At 47.6% G+C, this 15,928-nt stretch overlaps 4 protein-coding genes across 4 annotated transcripts; 2 read left to right on the top strand and 2 right to left on the bottom strand.

Annotated features, from left to right (window-relative positions):
- Window positions 1-1,002: 1,002 nt before the first annotated feature.
- Window positions 1,003-3,468, top strand: GGS25DRAFT_516885 (uncharacterized protein; the record flags this gene model as incomplete). Its single annotated transcript, XM_049263291.1, has 6 exons — window positions 1,003-1,955; window positions 2,007-2,128; window positions 2,199-2,230; window positions 2,343-3,035; window positions 3,101-3,319; window positions 3,391-3,468. The coding sequence occupies 6 exons, from the start codon at window positions 1,003-1,005 to the stop codon at window positions 3,466-3,468; spliced, it is 2,097 nt and encodes a 698-aa protein (XP_049121366.1).
- Window positions 3,469-3,796: 328 nt separating this feature from the next.
- GGS25DRAFT_516884 (CwfJ C-terminus 1-domain-containing protein-like protein) lies at window positions 3,797-5,564 on the bottom strand (the record flags this gene model as incomplete). The annotated part of the gene is made up of 3 exons (XM_049263290.1): window positions 3,797-5,158; window positions 5,246-5,489; window positions 5,551-5,564. The coding sequence occupies 3 exons, from the start codon at window positions 5,562-5,564 to the stop codon at window positions 3,797-3,799; spliced, it is 1,620 nt and encodes a 539-aa protein (XP_049121365.1).
- A 396-nt stretch (window positions 5,565-5,960) lies between these two features.
- On the top strand, window positions 5,961-14,325 carry GGS25DRAFT_470024 (armadillo-type protein). Its single transcript, XM_049259201.1, has 2 exons — window positions 5,961-7,478; window positions 7,530-14,325. The coding sequence occupies exons 1-2, from the start codon at window positions 6,106-6,108 to the stop codon at window positions 14,137-14,139; spliced, it is 7,983 nt and encodes a 2,660-aa protein (XP_049121364.1). The 5' UTR covers window positions 5,961-6,105; the 3' UTR covers window positions 14,140-14,325.
- On the bottom strand, window positions 14,326-15,587 carry GGS25DRAFT_470022 (DNL zinc finger-domain-containing protein). Its single transcript, XM_049259200.1, has one exon. The coding sequence runs from the start codon at window positions 15,448-15,450 to the stop codon at window positions 14,884-14,886; it is 567 nt and encodes a 188-aa protein (XP_049121363.1). The 5' UTR covers window positions 15,451-15,587; the 3' UTR covers window positions 14,326-14,883.
- Between the last annotated feature and the right edge of the window lie 341 nt (window positions 15,588-15,928).

Below are 15,928 nucleotides of genomic sequence, written 5' to 3'. Positions count from 1 at the left end.
GTAGGTCGATAGTGATAGTTGTCGGAGATTGGAAAACTGCTAACGACCTTCTAAAGCGACAGGGTTAGCTTGAAATTATCCCTTGCTTCGAACTAACCAAGTTGACCTATTGTTCGTGGTAGGAGACCGGGGTAGGTGTCAGTCTAGCTGTTGCCAAGTTCTTAAGAAAAGCCCTCCTATTTTTGTCTGTTTCCTAGCACGGTGACATACTCTGGTAAATTTATATTTGTTGTTGAAAGCTCAGCTAGGAAGCACTTCGTATGACCCCGTTGCATTGCCTTCCGACTAGGTTAGGTTAGGTAGGTTACGTACCTAACCTAGTCGACTTGGCGTATAATTGACCCCTGGTGGGCTTTCCGAAGGTGAGGATCTCCTTTGACATGGTGCCTCCTATTCGACATCTGCAGTATTGTACACCTATAACAAACAGGCCTGATAAAGGTGGCTAATCTAGAGATAAGCTATTATGCACACATTCCATAGAACGAGCCCAACCATCACCCGTGATAAAAGTAGCGCCGAATAGCAAACCTTACCGAGATATTTCGGGCCGGTATGACGCGGGGGCAGTGGCCTTGGAGTCGCGATAGTGACGGCGTACATCCGCCCCAATACTCGTGTATAAGACGTCATTTGTTGAGATAAGGCTCATATTCAACTTTCGTTTGCTTTTGCTACGGCAGAGGTTGGGGTTGGTAAATCGTGAGACATTCGCGACGCCACGGTTGTCTCGTCAAGGATTGATCGTGACTCTGGTACAGTTTCGAAACATACATCTGCACGCATCTCTACCCACACACACCGCCAAGTCCAGAGAGCAGATTCGCTAAAATATAAAAGGTCAATACGTCACTCTCTATGATCATTGTGCGCAACGATGGGGAAAACCCCCCTCCCGCCAAAATTCTCGATTATATTTACTGCGGATAGAGTCGGTGAAAATTCCTTTGAAACAACCCCCTTGGTCAAAACTTGAGTTTCGGAATCGGAGACCCCGTCGCAATGAGTCTTGGTGACTTAATCCCCCAGCTAGCGGGTCTCACATCGAACCCGCCCGGTCAGCTACCCGTGGAACTCGGCGGGCAAAACTTCACTCATTGCTGTCTCCTCGCCCTCAACGACTCGCTAACCATCCGCTCCGACGGGAATTTATCCTATGCGCCAACCTCCTTCATAGCTTCGGGGGTCCCTATCGCAGACTTCGAAGGCGCAATAGAGGCCGGCCAGTTCCCGTGCGGCGCGACCTTCGATGGGGATCTAGGCGGAGCGCCTGTGGTGAGCGTGCCATACGGATGGTGCTCGGCGCAGTGTCCCGGGTGGGAGGTCTCGCGGCGGGATGCAATGCAGCAGTGGATCGGGCCCTTGGTGCAGTTCATCGTGCCGAGCCTCGCCTTCTGCAGCAACGTGCCCCGCACGCGGAAGCTGCGCATCCCCGATATCGTTTTTAAGGCGCACCCGCGCACGGTCGTCGGCCTGCTCACGTACTGGATCAGGCTGCTCGGCGCTCTCGTGCTCATGACCATCGATACCGTGGTCTGGCTCGCCATCTGCTTCGCATTCGCGGGCCCTATGCTGTTGAGCGCGGTCTACGAATATGCACTTGACAGAAAAGTTCTCGAGTTCTTGGCTCCGCCGAATCAAAAGCCACTTGATATACCGGTACGACTGAGAGCACAGTTGTTGCTGGCTGTCGTCATTGGAAACCTCCGCATGGCTACTCTCGAGATGGAAGATGCAGAGAGTGTTGAAACTGAGAGTAGCATGAGCTCTAGCAACCTGAAGGAGAACAAAACTGGCAAGGGTCGTGCTAGATGTAGGATGGTGCATAACAGCATTTGGAAGAGAGTCATGACAATGGTGGATGAGCACGAGGGGGATATAGAAGTTGGGAACCAACGTGATGGTGTTGTATCGTTGTCGACCAAGCTGAAAGCATTGCTCAACTCACAAACTAGGTATTGAAATACAGGTTGGACTTCTGACACGAGAACTGACTGTAGTTCTAGTTTTGGTTCGACAATAGGGGCTCCAATCCTGTTCTTCGTCGGCAGCTTCATTTATACCGTATTGGACGCCGATAGCAACCTAGGCGATAATGACACTGCCCATGCTCTTGCCTTTGGCCTATGTACGTATTCAAACAATAAATACCCTATCGTCCTGACCTAAGGTTGTGCGATATTGACAGGTCCTTATAGGGTGGATGGTGATCCCCTATCTAGCTATGATAGTAAGTCTGAATCCAAATCTGCACCACACGTTTAAGCTGGCGTAGAAACAACATATTCGCCATTTAAACGGGCTTTATGGGGACGGAACAAGATCTAACTTCTTTGCTCCAGTCTTGTGCGATGCTAGCACCCAACAGTCCCAGTACACTACACGGCATCGTGTGTGATGGCGGTAACTCTGTCCGAATGGACAAATACGAATTGAGCTTCTGGAAGCAACATTGGATGAAAATCAAAGGCTACAAGGGCCTCAGATTCATCGTTACACAACTTGAAGGTTATAGCCCAATGGAAACTCCCTTTGAAGGGCGATTTCGTACCGTTAAGCTGTGGAAGCGTGGCCTCAATAAGCGTCAATGGGTCCAGGAGGCGATTAACGATTATCTCGTCCCAAATAACTGCCGAGAGGGAGAGGGATCGGACCGGATACCGGAAGCCGAGCTGCGCAGACACCTTACGCTGAACTGCCTAGATTGCTCCTATGTCCTAATTGTGTCTTTATTTGCAGTGCTGACACCCAGCGCACTCGCATTTCTCACTTCTTATACCACGCCCCAGGCTGGGCTTTCATGCCGTAGTTTGACATATTTGATCTACGCCATTAGCCAGGCATGCGAGATGGCCCTATGGACATTCGCCGCTAGGCTTAGGATCCGGTATGGCACGCTCTGGTCGGAGGTGAACCCCATCGTGAAAAGGATCTGCTGGTGGGGTCAGGTATTCGTAGGGTTTTTCGCCATATTTGCCGCTGTGGGTGGCACTCTTATGCAACTCGTGGGGGTGTACCGTAGTTGCGCTTGCCAGGTGAATTTATCAAAGACATGAACACTCCAGAATTCAGGACCTCGATGAGCTAACACTATTTAAAGGTACCAGCCGCGCATTGGCCACGACTAAGCGATTCGGTATATGTAGTGCTGAGCGATAATACTGCCGCGGATATAGACGCTGCGAAGCGCTGGTGGAAAATTACTGGTAGTACGGGTGTAGGCATCGCTGCACTGGTGTGTGCGTTGGCGTGGTGGCATCAACGGCGACTGCGGAGGGTATTTCGCGACGAAGCTGACAAATTGGCTAATGAGAATATGGTAGGTAATTTAGCAATACAAAGTCCTAGGTGGTAACGGTTCAATTGAGGACAATTAGTTATTTTCCATAGCAGTGCCATGCTGCGGAAGTCCATCGCAGTCTCTGTTCAAACCTGGCCACCCCTTTTCGCGACATTGAGACCATATGAACATGTAAATTGCAGCCAAAAGTGCCGGTGTTGGAACTACTGGATATTTGATAGATAGGTAGGTAGGTATGATAGTAAAATGCATGGCAATGCAGCGTGGCCATTTTGTGGTAAACGATATTAGATGATGGGCCGTGAATCTCCAGTTTAACGAGATAATTTGAACAAGCCTAAATATGTACATGTCGATTTTTTTCGTAGCGCTCCTCGGAGCCTTTGTAGAAGGACGATGCTGAGATCCCATCCCCGAGACCAAAATAGTAACCTGAACCGCAGGTATCAAACTTTTATAAGCCGTGAACGCCAATCTTTAAAAATGCTCTCGATTCTATGCAATGGTAAAATCCCAAGGTTTGAAGGCACTTTTAAACTTCTCGACATCTTCAGTCTCCTCCGCGATAGGTTGGACAACGTCTTGCCAATACAATCGCTCTTCTATTCCGAGTAGTTTGGCTAGAACTCGGCGGCCAAACTGAAGATCGAAGCGAATGCTACTATCAAAGCGCATCACTAATTCCTTGCTTACGATCCCGGCGTCACTATCATCGGACCATATCCAGAGCCGAAAGAAATCAGAAGTCTCATCCAGACCAGATTCTAAAGCCGACTCTTCGAAAGGGGGGTATTGATGATTCTCTGCCTCCACCTTAAAACCAGCCTCCACTAGACCTTTTCGAATTATATCCGACGGGACCGGGATGAATTGCCAATGGACATGAATACCAGACTGCCGACTAATCTCAAACGTGACTGCGCCCAACTGAAAATTTGATTGGGTTGCAACCATACTTTGGAGAGACTCTTTAAAACGTGCCATCTCTTGATACGTCTTGTTCGCATCTTCGCCCATGGAGCGAATAGTCGGTTCATGAGGAAGAGGTATAATGAGTTGATGACATGGGAAAGACATGTTCGACGAGGCAAAAGTGTCGGCGCTGGGCAGGGGACCTTTAGCTGTAGTGATGTAAGATTCATCACCTATACAGCAAATCATATGCATGTCTATGTTTGCATTACTAAGACAGAAGAAACACCGATCTGGTCCTGGAGGAGGTGAGCGATCTCTCTTGTGGCGAACGCGACGACCACCATTTTGGTGACCGTGACGGTTGGCACGTTCGTCTGTAGGAGGGGGCCGTTTCCTTTGATTGGCCTTTGAGATGAATGGAGAAACGGTACTGCCAGGAGGTATGGATGACGGTGTCTCTCCGGGGACGAGATTGAACGCGTACATGGCTTTCGCCTTACTAACATTGCCAAAAGCAGCGAGAGAGATGAATCGCGTCACGTGTTTTTGGTCCGAGTCGGGGGGACTTGGTGGGTAAAAGAAGGGCTCACGTTCATAGAAAAAGTCGGTAGGTGATGTCGACAGGTGATAGCGTGGTTTAAGCGTAGCACATAAATCGGCAATCTCATCAGTGCTTACGATTGCGCCCTGCTGTGCAGATGTAAGAGCCTTGCTAGAATTTGCCCATACACCAGAGGGCCAGCATGTGGTAAGTAAGATATCGGCATTATTTGCGCCGCGTAAGGCCTTTGCATCATCTGCAGTATGTAAAGGAAGATGTTGCTCTTTCGATTGACCGCCGAGGATAGTTTTATCAAGGGCACCGCCTAATGCCACAATTCGGATGCCATCTGATGTTTTAGTGATGCTACGCTTACCAAGGAAATGTAAATTCTCGCAAATCTAGACGCAATATTAGTACTCGAGAGAGAACTCTGTGTGTAGGAAGGGGAAAGGAAAGGGGAAAGAGAGAATGACTGGGAAACATACGTCTTCATCCTTCTCGACACGCTCGACGACGCGCTTAGGCAATGGGATAGTGCCTATGGTAAAATAGGTGGAGAGCGGTACTTGAATATTGCCATTAAGCAGTCGCGTAATGACATCGTCATCTTGATCGGCGCTAAAAATATCGCCAGTGACAATAGCGAAGGAGAAGTTCTGCTTCTGGTGAAGAGTGGCAAGCTTCTGAAAGGCGACCTCTAACTTGCCAATGATACTCCCGAGTACGATGCTGTATTTATGTTTTAGTAAAAATGAAAGCTCGTTTCAACAAACCGTGAGAATCTACTTACATTTTGGCTGCCATTACGGCATATAATGTAGAATGAACTTAAGATAGTTGAGGTTGTCTAGGTAAATATCAAGCTTCTATCTAATTGGTCTGTAATTGAAGATGAAAAAGGAGTCAACTTGGGAAGTTGAACGTTGAACTTTGAAGTTTGTATGGGAGGCGTCAAGGATTACAAGGGACCAAGGGTAGGTACATAGGTACAATACAGTACCTAGAAGTACTAGGTACAATACCTAGTACTAGGTTAACCGTTAGCCTGGTTAGGTACTAGGTACCTAGTATGTACCTACATCATAGCACTTGCTTGAGCTTCAACATTGAAGTTCAAACGGGCTGGATACGATAAGCCGATAAGGATTGCCGGGGTGCTTATCGGTCGTTATCGTACAGTTACGGGGGAAAAAAACTGGAAGGAAAAAAAAAGTTGAACTTCTTTTCCGCGATGCGAAATTTAGTGGGGCTACGAATGTAAAGGTCAAATTCCAAATGCGAAAGCGCAAAACTCAACAAACAACGCTTTCCCTCCTCTCTTACGATAGAGGATAAAGCAATCACGATGCGGTCAACACAGTCGGGACGAATAGTGAAGTCCCAAAAGGGAAAGGGAGGAACTCCTCATCAGAAAAATCATAGATGGGAATCTTTCACTACCAAGATTTCCAAGCTTCATTCCCTCGACCCTCTCCGAAGAGTACGTCGACATGATCTCGATACCGAGAATCTCGAAACCACGACCTCCTACTTTCGAAATTCCATAGAAAAATGGGCAGATATCAATATATCCAAATCATTCACATCATTCCGTCGCGATGTACGGCCCTTTTGCGACAGTCTGCCTCAAATCCTCCATTTCGAAGACAAGATTGTCGAATTATTAGCCAAATACATTTCGACACACGATAAAGAGTCACTTGAACCTCTCCTAGAGCTCGTAACTGCCTTAGCACATGATTTGGGTACACGATTTGAGAAACATTACAGGACTACGTTGGCGTTAATCACTGGAATCGCGAGCCGGCCTCAAGATGCTGCGGTCATTGAATGGACCTTCGGCTGCTTGGCTTTCCTCTTCAAGTATCTGTCAAAGCTTCTGGTTCCAGACATTCGGCCGACTTTTGATGCCTTAGCACCGTTACTGGGTAAAGCTCGGAATCCTCCCCATATCGCTCGCTTTGCGGCCGAGGCGTTAAGCTTCCTTGTCAAAAAGGCCGCGGCACCTGCCAACCGCGAGAAGTCTCTGTCTCTGTTCATTGAGCATGTCAGATTAGACCTTGAAGCTAGTAGGGATAGTAAACAGTTTGGTCTATATCACCATGGGTTGATGACTATGTTTGCGGAGGCTGTCAAAGGCCAGGGACACGGCATACATACGACTGGTCCTGAAATCATCAAAGCATTAATCGTTTCTGTCCCAAACGACGAGTGTATCTCGTCAGATCCTGTAACGTGGGCAGACCTCGTTTGTGGCGTGCTGGTGAGCACCGTCCACCACACAACTCCGGAAACATTCGAGTCTATCCCCAAAACTATAGTCGAAATAGCTACCGAAGACCAAGCGTCTGCCAAGCATCCTTTGCGTAACTGCCTCTATGTTAGAATTCTGGGAACAATATCTGGAGTCCGAATGGGTAGCCGGATAGTAGACTGGCCATCTATTCTTAATTGCTTACTGCAATCTCTCAAAGCTCTGTCCCAAACTCCGAACGAGCTTGAGAAAGTTAATTCGTCAGCTATCTGGCAACAACTTATGGTCAACATAGCTATTGTATGGCAGCAGCCCTCGACGGATCATATCATTCCCTATATCAACGAATTCACGAATATCATGACGAGAGAGCCCCTGATGAGATGGTTCATACCATTTTGCTCATACTTCTCCAGTCTAAATCCAAACAGATTCCGCAGTCTTCTGCTGAAACAATTTCAAAAGTATGGTATCCCTTAGTCAGTATTAGATGTGGTTATTAATATCAAGTGTAGATTTGTTGTAACTCATTGGTCCGAGGGACCGAACGAGGACATGCTTTGTGTCTTCCTGCCTCGATTGGTCGGAAATCGATCGCTTCCATCAGTCACTGAGCCTGATAGCTTCTTATTGCCACAATCCTGGCAAGATCAAATTGTCACCAAATTTGAGCGATTAGAAATTTCCCCCTTTCCCGAGCAAGGAAATTCCACTGGATATGATAAAGACCCCAAAACATGGCATGATAGATGTTTGCCTAAATACTCTGCCCTTCTCCGTGTTTTAGAAGCTACAACGGTTCGGCCTTCAACCAACGGTCCTATTGCGCAAATACTCCTAAGGAAGCTCAAGCTTGCACTGAAGCCTTCCTTGTCATTAGCAGGCGAGGAAGCAAACTTCATTGTCAGTCAAGGATTTTCTGCATATCTGCGAATGAGTAAGGCTGCTGGACAGATTGACCCTTCCCTTGCGCCTTTACTTAAGGCAGCTACTCCTCGATATCGCCAACTCACTGGATTTTTGGAAGCCCTGATAACCTACGAAGATCAGCTCAACCAAGAGAAGAGCCCCCAGTCCCAGAGTGGAAGGAGTCCTAGCAGCGAAGGAGAGGAAGATCCCTTCCTTAAGAGCCTCGTTGATAATCTCTCTAGCCCTTTACGCCAGCATCGATTGGCATCTTTGCAGTTGTTAAGCCGACTTGATACGGCCCCAGACGAACTAGATTCTTTAGCAACCATGATTCAGACGGAAGAAACCCCATTAGAATTTCAGAACGTTCGACATCTCTCTGTACATATTCGGAAGTTGGCGGCGAACTATCCACAACTTAGCAAGGAGTCGTGGCTTCGACAGGCGATTCCTACGTTTCTATTTGGGCAAATGACGGTACGCTTGGCCCCTGTATGCGAATCAGCGGTCGAAGCATTGCAGCAAATCAGTGAGGTGAAATCTGGCGAGGAAATAATTTCTGAGATTTCGTTGAATTGGATTAATATACCATCCAAGAGATGGGAGGGCCCCCAGAAGGAGACGATATCATCGAATACTGGTGCCACGGATTTTGAATGTGGATACCTGTCAAGTCTTTATAGAAATGCAGAAGAAGCAGAGCATGTGCTTAGTTGCTCCTCGGAGATTATGCTAGAGAGCTTTGGATGGAGCCAGAGTCTGGTGCCCACGACACCTCCCAACGCACGATCCCAGGCACTCAAAATACTCTCAGCGGCCCCTGCTATAGCAGAGAGAAGATCGCGCAAGCTAGTGCCATACTTGCTGTCGTGGACTAAGGACGCAGGCGACCAGGAAGATCAGGACAACAATGAAATAGAACCTTCCGAACAGATCGCTATTGGATCATGGTCTCTCTTCGACAAAAAAGCTCTCCTTGGTGTATTTGCGCAATTTACCAACCCTAAGGTATTGTACCAGAGTCAACAAGTGTATGATACTCTTCTTGGATTACTTGCCAATGGCGATATAGAGATACAGAAATCTGCTCTAAAGGCCATCCTGGCGTGGAAACAAGAGGGTGTTAAACCCTACCAAGAAAACTTGGAGTTTCTTCTGGATGAGGCAAGGTTCAAAAATGAGCTTACTGTACTATTTCAAGGCGACCAGCAAATTCAGCCGGAACATCGTTCTGAAATGATGCCTGTACTCCTAAGGTTACTCTATGGCAGGACGATTTCTAAAAAAGGCGCGGCAAGTGGGCGCCATGGTCTTCATGCTACTAGGCTTGCTGTGCTAAGACAGCTTACTGTTGAAGACATGGGAGAATTCCTTGATGTTGCTCTTGGTGAACTCCGTGGCATCAAACCCGTTCAGGATGCGCAGCTGTGCGAGAATATCTTCGATCAAGAATTACTAACACCACGAAAACAAGTCGGATTCCTCAACATGATGGAATCAATGATCAATGAACTTGGTACTGGTGTCATTGCCCACACAGATAAAATCCTCAATGCGATACTTTACTGTCTTGTCCTTTCGTGTCGAGGACTCAGTCAACATGATGGAGACACAGATGAAGATTTGCCCACGCACAGCTCCTTGCTTCGTGTCATAAGAAGCACATCACTGAAATGCCTGATATTGCTCCTTCAGAATGCACCGGGCTTCGATTGGAACCCTTACAAGGATGTGTTTATCAAAGAGGTTGTGAGCCCACGTCTGGAAAAGCTCCCAACCGAAACCACCCAAGGTATATCTGGCACCTTTCAATTCCTATCAACATTATCACAGCTTCCAAAGACTGCTTTGTTCCTCTCTGTCGATGAACGAATCATTGGCAAGCTCATGGGATGCTTAAAACTCGAGAAGACCAAAGACGAAGTCAAAATCTTTGCGTTGGGTATCGTACGCAGTTTGGTAGAGCTTTCCCAGCAGCCGGCTGCACAGTCCGAGTTCAATGAACTGATACAAGAAGAGATACTTGACCGCAACGTCAACGCAATTTTAGAGAGCATCGGCGTCGTCCTTAAGCTTCAGGGGGAGGTTGGGAGGGATCTACTCTTGGCATGTGTTGAGACTGTGGTGGAATTATCTCCCATCATTCAAAAGTCGACTCATGTTACCGACCTCGTTGACATTTCGGTATCACTTCTCAACCAGCCATCAAGACGTGTGAATCCTAGAGCTAAGGGACTTGTGCTTTCTATGCTTCAAAGATTCATCAAGCTTGCAGGAGCTGATCTTGACGCTGGATTAAGAAACCGTATCTACTCAACGATTTCATCTCTCTTTGGCTTCTTCAGGGACCGAACGAATCGACAAATGCTATCGAATATTCTAGCAGTATTATACGAAGACGACAAGCTGTGTTGCGAGTTATCTAGTCTCTGCGCAGATCTGAATTCTTTCAACGAGAGACGTGTCGACGAGCCAGATTATGAGAAGCGGCTAGCGGCCTTCAACGCCATCTTGCAGCCAAGAAGCATACCGTTTACATCACGCGATTGGGAGCCGCTGGTATACAACATGATCTTTTACATTAAACATGACGAGGAATATGGGATTCTGTCTGCAAACTCAGCTGATTGCCTATGCAAATTTGTTGAAAGTGCCTCATGCTCAACGGACGAGGAACAGACCAAATTTCAAGATATGATCTCAAATATCTTGATACCGTCTTTTCACTCCAATGCACGGGAAATATCGGAGACAGTAAGAAGAGAGACAGTGAGAGTTTTCGGATGCTTAATATCAAAGATGCCATCATGGCCTCCTATTGCTGATCTTGTGGCAATTAACCTTCCGCCCGATGAAAATGATCCGGATCCAAGTTTCTTCAACAATATTCTCAGTCCTGCAACCGCGAGACAGATGCGAGCCCTCCAACTCCTATCTAAAGTCAATCACCACACACCTTTGAACAGCAAGAACTTGACTCACTTCTTCGTGCCCCTCCTTGAACACTTTATCTTTAGTCGAGAAGAGGGAAGTGATGATCATGGAGTGGGCGCTCAAGCAGCGACAACAATCGCTGATATAGCCTCATCGCTCGAGTGGCCGCAGTACCGCGCTATACTGCGTAGATATATTACCTACATCGAGTCTAAGCCCGAACTTCAAAAACAGTTGATTAGATTACTGGGAAAATTTGTGGATGCACTCGCAACAGCGACTTCCGAGAAGAACCAGGATGCAATGGAAATCGACTCAAACTCCGTGGAACCATCGAAAAAGTGCAAGCTAGCCACTACAATGCCAAGTCATGAGAAGTTAAACGAGGATGTCACTACTAACATCTTACCGCCTCTTTTACAATATATCCACGAGAAAGATGAAACCACAGTCAGCTCACGTGTTCCGGTTGGAATTATTATAGTGAAGATTCTGAAACTCCTCCCGAACGATACACTGAACCAGAAACTACCTGGTGTTCTTACAGATATTTGTCATATTCTACGAAGTAAAGCTTGGGACTCGAGAGAGATGGCGAGGAGCACCCTTGCGACGATGACCTCGCTTCTAGGATCATCATACTTTGGCTTTGTTCTTAACGAGCTGAGAGGCGCGCTCACAAAAGGATACCAACTTCACGTGTTATCCTACACAATGCATACCATATTGGTTCACGTCATCCCTCAGTTTCAGCCCGGGGATCTTGACTATTGTCTGGACATGATAGTCAACGTTATTATGGATGACATATTCGGTGTTGTAGGGTTGGAAAAAGAAGCAGATGAGTATACAAGCTCAACGAAGGAGGTCAAGAGTAGCAAAAGTCAGGATTCAATGGAGCTTATCGCACGAACTGCTTCTATCAGCCATCTAGTTGATCTTGTTCGCCCCCTTCAAGCACTCCTACTTGAGAAACTGGATCTGCACATGGTTCGAAAGATCGACGATCTTTTGTCAAGGATTGCTTCTGGATTACTTGGCAACGCCGCTGCCGCTAGCCGTGACACTTTGGTATTCTGTTATGAAGTTATCCAAGAAGTGTATGAAAGTGCGAAGCCTCGAGTAGAGCAAAGGCTAGACCCCAAGCTCAGACGTTATCTTATCCAGAAAGGCGCCAACAAAAGCGGCGGTCGCAGTAGCACCAGCAAATACACGTTCAAGTTGGTACGATTTGCCATTGAGATATTGCGGTCCGTGCTGAAGAAGTACGACAACATTCGCAATGCGGCTAATATCATTGGGTTCATCCCGATCCTTGGCGATGCGCTTGTTGGGGGGGAGGAAGAAGTGAAAATAGCGACATTCAAACTTCTGACCGTGCTCGTCAAGGTTCCATTTACTACTGATGACGCTACCAAGCTTTACAAGGTAGCATCGAAGGAAGCGTCGAAATGCATCTCAGCGTCTACGTCGACCACAACAGATCTAGCACAAAATGCCCTCAAACTCATGTCTGTAATCATACGGGACCGCCGTGACGTAGCGGTTAAGGACGCGGCTGTCGATATGCTCCTCGCCAAGGTCAAGGACGACCTCACAGAACCTCTTTATCGTCATGTTACATTCAGCTTCCTTCGGTGCGTTCTTGATCGAAAGGTTGAAACAGCTACAGTCTATGATATCCTCGACTATGTTGGAACTATTATGATCACCAATGACGACAAAAATACGCGGGACCTTGCTCGGGGTGCTTTCTTTCAGTTCCTCCGTGATTATCCCCAAAAGAAGAATAGATGGGTCAAACAGCTCAGCTTCATCGTGGCCAACTTGAAGTATGAGAGAGAAGGAGGTCGCCTTTCAATCATGGAGATAGTCCATCTCCTATTAATGAAGTCTGCCGACGATTTTGTTCAGGAAATAGCCACAACATGCTTCATCCCTCTAGTATTCGTCCTGGTCAACGATGATAGCGAAAAGTGCCGCTTGGCTGCTGGTGAATTAATGAAGGAGCTCTTCAAGAAGGCAGATAAGGAACGAACCTCGAAATTCCTATCACTGATGCGGTCTTGGATGGAGCAGGACGATAACCCGTCTGTTTTACAATTGGCGATCCAGTCATTCGCGCTATATTTCGAAGCTAGGGAGCCCACACCGAAGGATCATAAAGATACAGACCTCTGGCTTGAGACTGCAGCTAATATACTAACTAATTATTCGACCTACTCGACGGACTCAGACTTAATCAACACGGTTTTGAAATCGGTACCGACCTTGATAGAAAAGCACCCAGCTACAACATTGTCGCATGAAAGGTTATGGGAATCTCTCCCGACCCCTCTTTCACACCCAGACACGACCGTCAAACTCTCGAGTGTGCGTCTACTAGGAATCTACCTAGCCGATTTCTACGAGAATAAGAAGAGCACCGAAAAAGCCCAGGCCAACATTGGATCCCACGGCCTCGAACTATCTCCACAGATGATCGGGCAAATGACGCTCTATGCTGTAGGCGTCCTGAGTTCCGTGACCGTGCAAAGATGGAAGAAGAGGATGCTGAAGAAAGGTATTGCGTTGCCATTTGATATGAACGATGATGGGCTATTATCTGCCGAGGATACAACAGAGTTGGATGAAACCCTAGCTGCAGAAGTTGGCCGTGCTATTTTGATGTTGAGCAAATTCATGGGAGTTGGCTCGTCAGACTCCGAATCTGCCGCCGACAGCGACGCAGCCAATCAAGATGATGAGTGGGGCGGCATTGACGATGATGAAGCGGCCCATTCGATCACTCTACATACGCTATTCGTCTGGCTTTCGGACGTGCTCGTTCAAGAGACGCGCCCCAATGCCCGGGCTATTGTTCCTAAAGTCGCAGCTTTGGACATCTTATACATACTCGCCTCAACCTTGCCCATCGAATCTCTTCAGCCTTCCCTGAATATCCTCCTCACGCCGCTATACCACCTCACAGACCCCTCCATCCCAACACCGTTCTCACTCGACGAGACTTTTAAGACGCGGTACGAGGGAATTCAAAATAAAGCAGGCGAGGCCATGGATGTTTTACAGAAGAAATTCGGCACTCCAGCATACATGAAGGAGATGCTGGCCGTGCGCGAGCGTGCCAAAAATCGCCGTGAGAGTAGGTCCAAGAAGAGGAAGATTGAAGCGGTTACCCAGCCTGAGAGGTTCGGCAAATGGAAGCAGGGACGATCGGAGAAGAAGGTCAAACGGAGGAAGGAGAAGGGGCTGGAAAATAGGAATAGGAGAAGGGAGTACTAGGGGAGATGATTGGGGGCTATGTACCTATATATCTGCCTGATGTATTGAGGTAGACGGTTCTGAGCTATAAAAGCTTGGAAGATCACAAAAGAATACTCTAGTAAATAGTAGTTTCACATATATATCTGTTTAAGCGAGTATAGTGCTTTCACTGGTCCAATTCAAAGCACTATAGATACAAAACACAATGAGCATCATCAACTTCTATGTGCTAGTCTTCTATTTGATAATGACAGTACTATGTACAAAGCGCACAACACGGCTAGGTGGATCTCACACCCCGCATACGAAGATGCCCATCTTTCATATCCTATCTGTTTTTAGCTGGAGGGAGAGTGCCACGAAGCGAGACTATCTTGCCATAAGACAAGATACATATTTACACAACCAAGAACTTAGATACTAGAGACAGTGCTAGTTCTAAGCATTTTGCGGTTAAGTACTCGGCTCTAATGTGTGCTTGTTTAAAGTCTGGGAGGGGAGTTGCTTCGCTACAGTGTGTGGTCTGTCACAATAGTGTGATTCAATACCAATTCACCATAGGTACCTGGTTGTTAGGTGCATCGCGATCGGCTCTGGCGTTCGTTCAAACCCATGTGGCGGCCTTTGTTCTTTCTTTTGGCTTGACCCGGGTCCTTGTGGACCCACACGGATGGTAACCGGGGCAGACTCTGCTTCCGTATTACCTCGTCGCTTCATGCTCTTGTGGTTTTGGTTTTGTTGCAATGGGCTACGCTGTCTAGTTTATTTCGAACTTTCCTTCGCCTCCGGATTTGTAGGAGTAGTAGTCGTACTGCTAGCTGCGTCGGCTCTGCGCTTGGTCACAGTCCCGTCTTCCCAGAACTCCACGTCGCCATCCTCGCCGAGGGTTCCGCGCTTCACCAGCTGTCCCTTGTCCCGCATGAGGTCCTCGACGGTGATGTGCTGGTTCCCGAAGATGCCCAGGTGGTCGCTGATGATGTGGCGGTTGCGGCACGACGGGCAGGTGATGAGCACGGAGCCCTTGTGGTAGCCCTGCTTGGACACGACGTGCGTCGAGCGGTCGCCGCACGGCACGCAGGTGAAGGTTAATTCATAGTGTGGCTCGAGGAACTTCTTGGGCTTCTCGGATGGTGTTGAAGAGGTAGAGGAGGAGGAGGAGGAGGATGTTGTCGGAGACGGTTTGGGTATGGCATGAGCGAATCGACGAGCCAATGGTTGTGAGATTTGCGCGATGCGGGGGGAGGGGCGCAGTAGAGATGGGAGAAGAGTGGTGGAGGGGCGGCTTATGGGATGGTACTGGAGGAATCTAGCAATTGATCTGGTTGCCATATTCTTCCAGCTTGCGATGGGAGGGTGATTGAATAACGAGATTCTCAAAAATTGAAGACAAAAATGACTAAGGTTAGGTAAATATAAATCTTTAATGTTTTTTAGCAGCTTAGCAGCTTCGCAGCTTAGGTAGCATTGGTACTAGTCTGGATAATCCCGGGCCGATGGAGGGGCAATACCTATCCCGACCCGTCAAGTCAGGTCTTCCACTTTTCCTAATTAACTAACCTAACCTAGTTAGTTAAGTGCCACTCTTACTAAAGCATTGACGCCGGCACGGAGAGGTAATGTTCGTTCTTGGTGAGGCCGCATACCGTAGTAGCAAATACAACCTTGCCTACCTTGCCTACCTGGTGACTGCTTCGTGTTGAGTAACCACACTTGTTTTGTTGTTTTTTTATACCATTCAGAAATTCTTACCATAGGTACCTGATTGTCGCCTTGCACGTTAAATATTGCTTTGTTTTAACTCTTTGCC

This window comes from Hypoxylon fragiforme, assembly GCF_022984875.1.
Source record: "Hypoxylon fragiforme strain CBS 206.31 chromosome Unknown GGS25scaffold_1, whole genome shotgun sequence".
In the NCBI taxonomy this organism is placed as follows: domain Eukaryota; kingdom Fungi; phylum Ascomycota; class Sordariomycetes; order Xylariales; family Hypoxylaceae; genus Hypoxylon; species Hypoxylon fragiforme.
This window is presented reverse-complemented; position numbering and strand designations above follow the sequence as displayed.